At 41.5% G+C, this 13,530-nt stretch overlaps 1 protein-coding gene across 3 annotated transcripts in view; it reads right to left on the bottom strand.

The window, feature by feature from the left end:
- The window catches only part of OTUD5 (OTU deubiquitinase 5), a 62,446-nt gene extending 49,430 nt beyond the window's left edge, over positions 1-13,016 (bottom strand). Inside the window, exons 1-2 of one of the 3 annotated variants that reach the window (XM_058171845.1) lie at positions 11,779-13,016; positions 1,417-1,510 (exon numbers count right to left, since the gene is read on the bottom strand). In XM_058171845.1, the coding sequence (XP_058027828.1) occupies positions 1,417-1,510; positions 11,779-12,363 (679 nt within the window). In that variant the 5' untranslated portion in view covers positions 12,364-13,016. The remainder of the gene's footprint in view (positions 1-1,416; positions 1,511-11,778) is intronic. The other 2 variants (XM_058171843.1, XM_058171844.1) reach the window with 2 other exon arrangements.
- Positions 13,017-13,530: the final 514 nt, after the last annotated feature.

Raw genomic sequence — 13,530 nt, 5'->3', positions numbered from 1 at the left:
CATTTAGGAATTTACAAAGGAAGCACTGCATTTTAAGAATTATAAAAGTATAGAGTGACTGGGGCAGGAGCAATATAAAGTTGAAGTTATAAGAGTCAGTAAAATTAACCAGGGTTTCTGCCTGCCAATGCCAATGAACTTGATTTTCACTATTCTGTCCAAGGAAAACTTGCATGATTGTGAACAAAGTGAGAGTAGAATTTCAGAGTTAAGAATTCTAGCCTATTAAATAAAGAGTACTGATAATTTTTTTAAAAATCAGTAAGAGGATAGCTAAGGAGGAAAACTAAGGTGTTAAATTTTGTCTGAACTGCGAAATGGGTGGCAAATTGATGAATAAAATAATTAATTAATTTTGGACATATGTACAGAGTTTGAGATAGTATCAAGACTGTGCAGAAGAAATATCAGATCAACCAAGTTGGATGTATTAAAGCAATACAAATATCAAGATAATGGACCAACAGACATTTATTTGCTCCTTAAACCCGCAAACATGGCCAGAACTTTTCATCCCACCCCTTCAGGAGTGCAGGGAAGAGGGGGTACAAAAGTTTTGTTTCCAATTTGCAATCCCATAGGCTACCCACCAGTGAATAGAACACAATAAAGCCTCAGTGTCTTTAAGCAACAACTCCACTTTGCCAATATTCCTATTTCCTCATTTATAAGGCAGGAGGCATTCCCAGTTGAAGAGGGTTCTCTGTTTTGGGGAAAGAAAACATCTAGTGGTACAGAGGTTTTCCGTTGCTGGTATATACATGGCAACAGATTCTTCCACAAACATCAATCAGATAACCAACAACAGGTATTGAATAACAAAACAGTTTTTAGCTAATAAAATAATAAAGTATATGTGGATTGTTTTTCCTCAGCAAAAGTTAAAAGCTACTAACATTTCCCACTCAGAAAAAATACTGGAAGTCTGAACTTGCACAAGTATTTGATTCCATCCCATCCTGCTACTAGGTCTCTGGCTCAGGTTAAAAGGTTACTTTCATCTCAAGCTGAATACCAAATTAAGTAAACTGCATTAGGGACCAAATGAAAAGGAACCAATGAGGTTAAAAGTGAAAATGTGGCAGCAACAGAGCAGACAAAAATCAAAATGATCGCCTTACTTCCAATATGCCAGTAATTGGATCCCATTTTCAATACGGTATTGGACATTTGATTTTTTAAAAACCCAGCTGCAATACCAGTTGTCAAATGTTAAATGTAAGTCACCATATTAATGATCAAATCTACAATACTGAAATCTAACACTGGATCTGAAATATTATAACTAACACAATGTAAATATTTGACCAGAGGCTATAGGTGACTTAAAAAACTGAGGGAAGAGATTCATTTCAGCTTGACGCTGCCTGCTGTCCGACCTCTCTAAGGTAGATCCCATCAGCAGGCAGGACTTACCCACAGCCCGGAACAAGCAGGCCCCATCTTCCTTCATCTGTTTTATGATGAACCCTTTCTTCTCTCTCAGCGCCTTCTCGAACCTGTGTTCCTGCTGGTGACAGGAGGGGCAGATGTCAGCAAGTTAGACAGCATCCCCATCCCACAAACGAGGGAGGGCAACATAACCAACTTTTTCTCCTGTTCTACCCATGATTACTTATAAAGAGAGGGACCAGGTGGAAAAACCACATTGGAGAAGAAAGATTAGCCACATGCAATAAGTAACTCTGCTGCCCACTAGAGGCTGCCCACAAACAAGCAGCAATCATTACAACCCTCGGTTAATTAACAGTTAACCCCACCGTTAATTCCAAATTGTGCTGTAACCAAGAATAGAATTATACAGGATTGGCACTAATCGAAACATGCACAATTTTATTTATATATCTGTTTTATACTTTGCCTTTCTACTTATAAGTATGAAAGTAAGTATGTAAAATTTAAAATTGAAACAGAGTATAAAATATAAATTAACAGCAACATTTGTATTGCATCCAATTAATTAAAAACCTGATCAGAAATGTCTTCAGGGATTTTTTTTTTTAGTCCAAGAGAGTAGGGGCCAAACACAACTCCTAAAGAAGTGCTCCTTTTGCTGTGAGCCAATAGAGGAAAAAGCTCTTTTCCTATGTGTGCCAGAAAGATGGACTATTGACAGCATAGGATTCTTCCTACAAATCTTGACAGATTGTCAGGTTTGCAACAGTGGAAATAATCCCTTTATTGATCCTAAGCCATTTAAGGCTTTACAGGTCAGTCCCAACTTCTTAAATTGAACCCAGTAAGCACAATTCCCATGCTCAAAAGTCAGATTAAAGCTCTTCATCTTCCATGCTTGTTATACAGAGAATGTGAGAGGTCATGAAGCAGGAAGATAGCAGCTAAGGCACCACTCCAGAGGCTTCATGATTACAAGCTCATTTTGGTACAACCCCCATATTTTTTGCAAATACCCAGAGTTTTAAGAACAGCACTTAAGTCATGCCTGGTTGTACAATTCTGTTTTCTGCATTCTCCTACCCATATATCCAGCTCTGCAACCTGTAGGATTAGCAATTAGCTTTTTTTCAAAAGGAAAAAGAAATAAAAGCACCCTCTTCACATTCTAATTAAATAATCTTTTCTTCTCTCCTAAATAAACACATTCAATCATTTTTGAAGTAAATTCCACAATTTCATATGGTATCATTGTTTCAAGCATACAGGTAGGTTACAATTAGTGTGAGTTTGAATAGCGCAATACTTGATTTACCGCAAATTATGAAGTGATAGCAACTTGTGTTTAATGCATCTGCAGAATACATGCGATAGCAAATATACTTTGCATATATTATCTTCTTTTACAGTGTTTAATTAATATGTAAACATTTGTGTTTCAGGCTGGAGCCAATTACCCTATTTTTCATAGAAATATCACTTTAAATATTGTAAATTTGAATAATGCAACCATTTTGTGGGATTCATTAGTTGTACTAATTGAGATATATCTATATTGAATAGGTACATTACTCTGTGCAAGAAATGATCACTTAATGACCCACTGCATACTGTCTTTCAGTAATCTATTAAAGACTTTAGTCATTAAAAGTTGATACCAACTTGATGGTACACAAGTAATTCGGAAAAACCTATTTAATGGCAATTCAAAAGAATGCTACTCCAAATTTATTGAGCCTTTCATCTTTGGCCCAAATAGTTTCATTGCCATCTACTGGCAACAGCGAGAGCTAGATTTTTAAGTAATCAAGATTTTCGTATCCCCTTTGTTAGCAATTCTACCTTTTCATCATTCCCTATCAGCCCCAATAATACTGAATTTTAACAGATTAAGGAAAGAGAATATTTGCAGAGTCAGGGCACTAGATTAGGGACATAAGGAAGACTAGGTGATAGTTCCTCTGGAAACCTCTACTGGTGTTTATTTTCCTTTTAATTCTGACCTTATAATCTTGCAAACATTCAGTCATGAAATAATTTTCTGAAGACCAACAAGCAATCTCTAGTCCAACAGAATGTTTTTGGTACAAAAATTACAAGAAGGGCATAAAACAGACTACTAATTAATGAATCCTGCTTTAAAAAGGAAAAATGACAGTTCAAAACAATATCTTAGTGGTTATTTAAAAGCTTCCTACCTGAAGCTAGATTGAAAACAAAAATTTTCAAATTGATATTTGTTTTGTTACTTGAAATTTAGGCCTACTCCAGTAATCTGTGTTCCTTGGAGACAAAGATCAACAATGTCGTATTAGAAATCATATTGAGAGAAGATCAACAGGAAAAAAAAACTGTGGATGCTTCAAGTGCTATGTTTTGGTGCAAAACTTTCTTCTTTGGCTACTTTTCACACTGGCATTCTCACCATCAATTAATACTCAGCAAAGAGAATACAAAGCTGGCTTCTCCAATTACCGTAATGTTCTCCAGATGTTTATGACTCTATGGCTCTCCTGCCAATTTAGCAGGTAGTCATCGACTTACCACAGTTCATTCAGTGACTGTTCAAAGTTAAGACGGCACTGACTTGTGACCATTTTCACACTTATGATCATTGCAGCATCCCATAGTCATGTGATTTACATTCGGAGGCTTGACAACTGGTTCATATTTATGGCCATTGCTGTCATGTGATCCCCTTTTGTGACCTTTTGCCAAGCAAAGTCAATGGGGAAGTCAGATTCACTTAACAACAGTGTTACTAATTTAACAATTGCAGTGCTTCCCTTAACAAATGTGGCAAGAAAAGTCGTAAAATTGGGCAAAACTCCCTTAACAAATTTCTCATTTAGCAACATAAATTTTGGGCTCAATTTTGGTGGTCATAACTTGAGGACCTGCATTACCAGGTAGCAACATAATGTGACCATTTAGACTTAACAGGCTTTAAAAGAACTTATACTTTTCACTGGATAAGGCGGGAACACTATGATGCTTATTTTGATTAGTTCATTAGAAACTTTTCTAGGCAATCCGGCACATTAAAATACAGAGAAGATAAATATAAAAAGAAAATGAATTGTAATTTTTGTAAGAAATGGGTACATGCTGCAGCCTGATTATATCACATATATGATGTCTCTAATTTCCAAACTTCTCAGCAATAGGTAGAAGAGCTAGCGAGTTATGGTTGTTGCAATCCAGACACCCAGAAGGTTGACCCAGGCTATGGAAACTTCAAGATATGCCAACAACACAGCCAGGCTTGCTACTTTAAAAAATACACCATTCTGTAGACTCACTATTCCCTACAGATCAGTAGAAAAGACATGGAATGTTCTGCTTCTCACATAACAACTTGCTATATTTCTGCGCTAAGCACAAAATAGAAAACTCCATTATCCTTCATCTTGCTGTCCACTTAACATCTGCTGGAAATTCCTTTTTATATATAACTAGCAGATAATGCCAAAATATATAAGGTTATGTAACTCCTCTTTGGGATATGTAAAAAGGAGTGTTTTGAAGTGAACATGCATGAAGAGAAAGAACGCTTTACGTTATATAGTTTGTGACTTTGCAGGGAATATTTCTTTGTTTCAAGTTTCATCACACATGGTACACTTCTCAATCTCTCAACTATGCAATGGTAACATTCTTGTTCATATTGTTTCTATTCAATAAAAAAGCCACACAGGTATCACTTCAATTGCTAAAAATCATTTATCATTTTTCCACCTTCATTGTCCTTCATCTACCAATTCACTTCCAAGGTTAGAAAATAAATGTATAAATATATTGAGATATGAAATTAGAGTGGGTAAATGCAGGGGGGGTAGCACAAAGGAAACCAGCTGAAATCATGACTGTATACAGCCAATCTGGTTATATCAAAATTACAAGTGACCTTCAATCATTCATAAGAAATATGTAATACCCCTATGACAATCATGCTGAAAAATTGCACACACATACAGTACAATTTGCCTAGCCACTTTGCAAAATATGTAAATGAACACCTTCCTTTCCTTATATGCTTAACTGGGGAAGGACAAGGCACAGTTTTCATCTATTCCAAATCGTGTATCATAACCATGAGAAATCTTAGCAACATTACTGATTTGTATGTTTTAATGGCATGTCACATACCAAATGTTCTTAGAATAAGATGCAACCCTTGCTCAAGGCCTAATTTATCTGTGGTTATGATGCAATATTACATAGCTTTTTTACAGGTAGTCCTAGGGTTATGGCCTTTTGCTTAACCCTAGTTTAAATTAACAACAGCCTCTGAAAAAAAATCATTTATGATCTAAATTCAAATTTACAACCTTCACTTTATCCCCACAGTCACATGATCACAATCTGGGCATTTCCCAAGCAGCTCAAATTTACAACTGGTTGTAGTATCCTATAGTCACGTGAGCATGATTTGTAACATTTTTTGCCTGTTTTCAGCAAAGCACACCATTCATTCAGCACTTATAATCACAGTTACTTGACTTATGACCATGGTAAAAATGGTTATAAAATCAGGTCTGGTCATATGATCACAAGGATTTACAATCACAATGACTTATAATGAAAATTCTTGTCCCAACTGTGGTTTTATGTGAAGAATTACCTGTATCTAAATATTTGAAACTCCTTTTCTCTGCAAATCTTAATTCTTATGGGGAACCATGCAGATATGGAATCCAACTTCATTTAGTCAGAGCCCACTGAGCTACTTAGTAGCACATTTTGCAGTGTTGACCTAAGCAAAAATTAGAGAGACCCACTTTGGTGCAGTGGTTAAACATCAGGGTAGAAACCAGACCATTAGTTCTAGTCCTGCCATAGGTACAAAACCAGCTGGGTGATTTTTGACCTATCATTCCCTCTTAGCCCTAGGAATGAGGCAATGGCAAACCATTTCTGAAATCTTGCCAAGAAAACTGCAAAGGCTTTCCAAGCAGTCACCAGAATAAATACTGATTTCAAGACCCCTGGCCAAATAAAACAAAAAGCAAAAACTACATTCAATTTACTCCATATAGGCCCCTCTAACTGTATTCTTAAGTAACTTGCACAATCCTTGACCAATATATTGAGTGAAGGTGATGGGAGTTACAATCCAACAAACGTGGATGCTTAGGTAGATGGTTAGAAATCACCACAGTAGATACTTTCTGTAGAACTGTAGAAAGATTAAGGCAAAAATTCATCTAAATTTCTCTTCAGATTTGCTAATTCATTTTTGATGAACAAGTAAGCAGAGATCAGCACATACAGTTAAAGGTCATATCTACTATAATCATGAAAAAGAATTCAACCATAGTAGGACACTTCATAGTAAATAACTGTCTCCTCAGAAATACTTGAGTCCCAGCACCTAAGAATACTCTGACAGTCATAGATTTGAAGTTGACAGGGATAACACAGTTCTATATCTATATCTGCACATAAGTTTATTCTTTTTATATCTTTTCCCAAAACTACCTGCTATGCCTAGAACATTTCAGAGAAATTATGATGAGCAGCCCTGCATGGTCTGAAATAACTTGTATTATGTAGGTCTTATTTAATGAGCTCCATAATAACTGTTGCTTTATTAACATAATTTCTGGTCCTATGTTAAAATACTAGGGTAAAATTCTAGCTGACTTACAACTTGGATCTCTTATCCCTAGGGAAGTTGCCAGACTAATTTTTCCCCCCGAAACTGCAGAGTCTATTTATTAAATAATATAATTGCCAAATGTTAATGTTCTACCTCAGTAGAACAGGTATGATGTTATAACTTTCTAAGCCTCTGAAACAACCTCATGCTCACAAAAAATTTTTTTCCAAAAGAGGAAGACCCATTCAGTTGAAGACAGCAAGTGACATAGACTAATATGAATTCTACCAAAATATATCTTCTCCCCCTTTTTTAGAAGGGCAAACTGCTTGGTCCAACCCTAAAATACATTGCTCACACACCCCAGGCTGTATTATTCCTCATAATTATTGTCAACAGTCCAATCATGTGCATCTTAACAAAATATAGTACACCAATTAGGATCTGGCACATTAGTACCACAGACTTACAAACAGGGTATCAAGCTGGCCTGTCCCAGAACTTAATTGAATTGCACTGCTATTCAGAAGCCTTTTAAGTGAACTAAGAGCTTTTTGATTTGATGCTTTGTGATTATAGACAAATTAACTTGCCCCAAACTTTTAGATACATCAATATAAACATTTAATGGGCTTTTTCAGTTCACAAAGCTTGGCGATTTTCCAAAGCAACTTGCTTTGTTGTCTAATTGTTGCATTTAATAGGTTTTCCCTCAAATGCTGGACTCAAATTCACAGTGCTAGAGTTTAAAACAGCTGCTTTGCCTTCTTTTTCTATGGCAGAGAGAATTTGGCTTTTTAATGTATTTAAATTGCTGCATCTGCCAGAACCTTAAGTTAAATTCCAAGCCAAGTGTTCTGCTTCAACCATTTGACATCCAGATTTAGCATCAATTCTAAAAGGCTAGAGTGGTAGTAAAGAATATTCCAGCTACTTTTTTGCCACATTAACATCACTTATCTCTTTAGCTGAAATAACTTCAAACGGCTTAATTTTATTAAAAAGATGCCTATAATCCAATAGAATATGGAGTGATCCTACAGCAAATTTAAAGGCAAGGAAAGCATAGTATATTTAAGCTAAAAACATGAATAATTATGCTCTAGAGCCACTCTAGTAGTCCCTAACTCAAATTAGCTTCCCACTGGTATATTGGGATGAAGAGAACTCACTTGTATTTCATAATTTCGAGAGTTTTCTAGTTTACCTCAAGTCAGGGATTTGAATCACAAATACAAATACACTTCTTCCGCATGTCCCTAAGACCTATCTTATAGCAACTGAGCTTTTTGGTAACAAACCGTGGCAAAACATATTGACATGCTGTCCAGGAATGACAGTATACTATAAAGAAACTTATAATTTAAGCTTGCTGAAATGTTATGTAACAAACATCTTGAGTGGGGAGCAGATGGGTAGATGCTGCCTAGGAAATGATCAGATAAGAGAGAGCATAGCCGATAGCTGCATAACGAGTAGAGAAATAGGCTCAGAAGGGACCCTCCCTAACCTCTTCTCAGACTGTAAAGGAGACAGCAGGAGATTTGTATTTTCAGACTTGCAAGATTCTGTTAATGTAACCTTACAATAAAGCAGAATTAGCTCCACTGACCATGTGTCTGGTTTACCTGGGAAGTCTCAGATATACTTAGCAATAGCCCTATTGAGAAAACCATGGGGGCAATTAATGGATCAAAAAGAAATGTTTATTATTAAAATGGAAGGGCTCAAACTTTACTAACCACACATTACATTTTAAATTCAATTAAATATTTCCATTTGAAAAATTTCACATTGCCCAGTCTTGAAGAACAGCTTATTTAAAAACAAATGTTCTGGGTTTCATAATTAGACATAAGTGAAACCTAATCAATGTTATATAGCCATACATATGGTACAGGCATATAAATGTTGGAATCTAACTTTTGAATAGCATGCTTGTTGGACCTACAACAAGGTAGGTCCAACTGTGGTAGGACCCCAACTGTAACCCCAACTGTTAGTATTTCTTCCATCATACTTTTCCTCAGTCTCTCCAATTCACAATAGGCACACTCTTTCTTGTACAATTATCCCCCACATTGTTAAGCAGTTGCAAAATACATAACTGTAATCACAGATTTTTCAGTAATAATAAAGCATAAAAAGGTAAAGGTTCCCCTCACACACACGTGCTAGTCGTTCCCGACTCTAGGGTGCTCATCTCCATTTCAAAGCCGAGGAACCAGTGCTGTCCGAAGACGTCTCCGTGGTCATGTGGCCGGCATGACTAAATGCCAAAGACGCATGGAACACTGTTACCTTCCCACCAAAGGTGGTCCCTATTTTCCTACTTGCATTTGTTATGTGCTTTTGAACTGCTAGGTTGGCAGAAGCTGGGACAAGTAATGGGAGCTCACCCCATTATGCGGCACTAGGGATTCGAACTGCTGAACTTCTGACCTTTTGATTGACAAGCTCAGCGTCTTAGCCACTGAGCCACCACGACCCTACACTACACTATATTTGCAACTCCAAAACTGCAGAAAAATAATCACTATTTTCACTGACTTCTACAACTATACTTTTTCCACCTAAAACAAACCTGCCTTTTTTTCTGATTACAATGGAGCTCTTGTTCCTTTTTTGCCCACACCTAATGTTAAAATTTCATGGGGCCCCGTTTTTTTAACCCTCAGCAGGTATAATCAATTGATGTGATATCCTAGTTGTGATTACATAAGAAATAAAAGTTAACCATCAATCAACTAGCCTAACCAATTTAGTGGAGAAAAAAGTGAAACTAGCAAAATAAGTGAATTTATTAATCTACTGCATGAAGCTTCAGGCAAAAAATGTTTTGGCAGGTAAAGCAAGAACAAGAGATACAATATCATTATTGCTGCTATCCAAAAACAAACTGGAATCTGTGGAAGAAAGTTTTCTCCTCCAACGGAGATTGAATGTTTACCTTTTATTCCCAAACAGGACACAGCACTCCAGTGGACAGCCTCCCCTCTTCTTCACATGTTTGAACCCAGACAATTCCTTTATCCTCCCATCAGTATCCTCATTCTCTTTTGCCTCACATTAGTATAGCTTCATATTCCAGGGTTTGGATGGGGAGGAACAGCTCAAGCTCAATCCCTCCAAGACGGAGTGGCTGTGGATGCCGGCACCCCGATTCAGTCAGCTGCAGCCGCGGCTGACTGTTGGAGGCGAGTTATTGGCCCCAAAGGAAAGGGTGCGCAACTTGGGTGTTCTCCTGGATGAACGGCTGTCATTTGAAGATCATTTGATGGCCGTCTCGAGGAGGGCCTTTTACCAGGTTCGCCTGGTTCGCCAGTTGCGCCCCTTCCTTGATCGGGATGCCTTGTGCACAGTCACTCATGCTCTTGTCACCTCTCGCTTGGATTATTGCAATGCTCTCTACATGGGGCTCCCCTTGAAGTGCACTCGGAGGCTTCAGTTAGTCCAGAACGCAGCTGCGCGGGTGATAGAGGGAGCTCCACGTAGCTCCCATATAACACCACTCCTGCGCAGACTGCACTGGCTGCCTGTGGTCTCTCGGGTGCACTTTAAGGTTTTGGTTACTACCTTCAAAGCGCTCCATGGCTTAGGGCCTGGGTACTTACGGGACCGCCTACTGTTACCTCATGCCTCCCACCGACCCGTACGCTCACACAGAGAGGGACTTCTCAGGGTGCCGTCCGCCAAACAGTGTCGGCTGGCGGCCCCCAGGGGAAGATCCTTCTCTGTGGGGGCTCCTACCCTCTGGAACGAACTTCCCCCTGGTTTACGCCAAATATCTGACCTTCGGACCTTTCGCCGCGAATTGAAAACGTATTTATTTATTCGCGCGGGGCTGGCTTAAATTTTGTTGTATTTTAAATTTATATTTTATATTTCTAAATTTTATATGAATTTTAATGGGTTTTTAGAATTTTAAATGTTTTAATGTTTTTCGGCCAAATTGTATAATAAGTCTTTTAATTTTGTTTTAATTGTATATTGTATTGTTTTTGGGTTTTTTATTCTGGTTTTGTATTCTGGCTGAGTCCTTTGGGAGAAGGGCGGTATAGAAATCTAATAAATAATAATAATAAAAAATAATAATAATAATCCATGATCACCAAAGTCATGGTCAGCAGATTTAGCAGAAGAGGTTCACTTTCCTATCCACATCCTCCTTCCTTTCAGGATTACTGTATACTAATATCTTAATACAACAGCCCCCCCCCATCTCCTTTTGAACCAACAACTTTCCTAAATAAAAATGGCAAATACTTACATCGAGATACAGAAAGGATTATTTCTCTATGATGCAATCCTGACGATTTAGCAAATGTATTTCAGACACAGTGCTTCCAAGGCATGAATTTGCACACCTCACTGCTATGGGCAAGCCAACTAAAAATTAAATCTGGTGCAACTTCTTTTTTTTCCCCAATAGAAAAAGAGGCATAACAGCCAGTTCATACACCTTACGAGGCAGTTGCAGACGGTCAGGAAAGTTGTGCATCACGGGCTAAACTCATCGGGAATACCACACAGGGCCAGCAATTTGGTAGGCCAGCCGGTGTGCTTTTCAGCCACATCTCGGCTGACCATTTCTAACCATAGGGGGGTGGGGGCGTTTAAGTAAACCATTATTGTCTTATAGTCCAAGAGTTGAGCTTCCTTTGGCTATCTCACACCAAAGGTGGCTTCCAGCCCGATGCCTTCCGTTACTCAATGCCCGTCCAGAGGCCTCCCTCCCTCCCTCCCTCCTCGATTTTCGGGTCCTTTCGCTAGAGGGGTACCTGCTCTACGGTGGCCGGGTCCATGCTCTCGATGCGGGCTGCCGCCGTCTCGTACTCGTCCTCGCTGTTGTAGCCGGCGCCGACTTCATCTTGCTCGGGGCTATTGCCTCCCCCTCCCCCAGGCCCCGCCGCCCCACCGAGACCAAGCCCCCCGCCGGGCCCCCCCTGCCGTCGCCGCTTGCTGTGGCCGGGCCCGGAGCAGCAGCCGCCGCCTACTCCGCCCCGCGCTTCGGCCGCTCCGGGGTCGAGTAGGCCGAGGCCGGGCCCGTCGCCCCCGGCTCCAACACCGGGATTGGGCGGCGGAGGGGACCCGGCGGGGGGCAGCCCCCAGCGCGGCGGCGGGGGAGGAGGCGAAGCTCGGGGACGGGCTCCGCCGCGTCCGGAATGCGGATCGCCGGGTCCGACGCCTCCTCCGACGCCGACGCCGCGCGGGTGGGAATCGGCGCCGGGGCAGCCCCGAGAATCAGGGCCGCCTACGCCGCCGGGGCCCCCCGGGCCGCCGGGGCCTCCCCCTCTCGAGCCGGGCTGGTCCCTATCTCCGTCTCCAGCAGCCGGGCAGGCCTTCTTCTTGGGCAGGATCGTCATGGCCAAAGCGAGGGCGGGAGGGAAGGGGGCAGGGAGGGGGAGGAGGAGCGCCGAGGGACGAGACCCCTGGCCGGAGCCTCGCGGAAGGAGCCGCGTGTCTAGGCGGCGGCTGCAGCAGCGGCGGCGGCCAGAGGAAGACCGCCGCGCACCGAGGGCCCACCGCCGCCGGGTGCCCGGATGAGGAGGGCTAAGCCACGGGCAGGTTACCCGGATGAGGAGGGCTCAGGGAGGGGAGGGGAGGGGGGAAGAGACAGAGGGAGGCAAGGGCGACGTCGGGGACGAGGAGTCGAAAGGGACGGCAGAAAGCAGAGGGAAGGTGGAGGGAAGTGCCCGGATGACAGGCTCAAGCACAACGTATGGCCGTCCCACGGCAACTCGGCTCGGGCTCAGCAGGGAGGCGGAAGGAAGCGAAGCATTCAATCCCCAGGAGGCGCCCGAGAGGGAAGCGGCCGTCCCGAGCGGCCCAGTTTGGCTGAAAGGGCCTTTCCCCGCCGGCGCCTAAAGCTTCCGGACCTCTCGCGGTCTCCTGACAGCGGCGTCTACTACGGCCCATCTATGGGCCCGGCCTAGTGTCAACATCAACACAGCCGGCCTCTGACCCCGGCGAACTCGACTTCCGTTTCCACGCCCCTTAGCTACAGCTAAGGCGGTCCCTGGGCAGACCTTAGCAACCATCCCTTTCTTAATAGTTGAGCGGCACGTGATTTAAACATTCATGGGCCGGTAGTGACGGAAGTCCTTCCCTGAGTAGTCAGCTTTACTGTCATTTAGTTTGTTACTCTGCCTTTTTTATTTTTCCTCCTCCCCGCTCCGCCGTTGACCGAGCGAGGGGGGCGGGAGCTTTTAATCACGCTTAGCGGCAGACTTCGTTCCGATAGGGCTAAGGGATATAATTACCGTTCCTTAATTCGTCAACAAATGCAAATCTCATTTGTAATTGGCGGAAATGGGCAAAGCCTTTCTGATTGGCTGGGGGGCTCTCCCGGGTGTAAAAATTGATAGGTTGAGGCAAAAGTTCTTGCGGCTTTTTTTCGGTGTGCCGAAATTCTTCGATCTGATTGGCTACTGCGCGCTTCCGAGTGTCCTGATTCTTAAACCGTCCAGATCGAGAAAGTGTGTTCCGGTGCTTTATAGTCGTTTTCTTGAGCTCGATGTTATCTCAACAGT

This window comes from Ahaetulla prasina, chromosome 2, assembly GCF_028640845.1.
Source record: "Ahaetulla prasina isolate Xishuangbanna chromosome 2, ASM2864084v1, whole genome shotgun sequence".
Classification (NCBI taxonomy): Eukaryota; Metazoa; Chordata; class Lepidosauria; order Squamata; family Colubridae; genus Ahaetulla; species Ahaetulla prasina.
The sequence above is the reverse complement of the archived record's forward strand: the minus strand, read 5'-3'. Positions and strand labels throughout refer to the sequence as shown.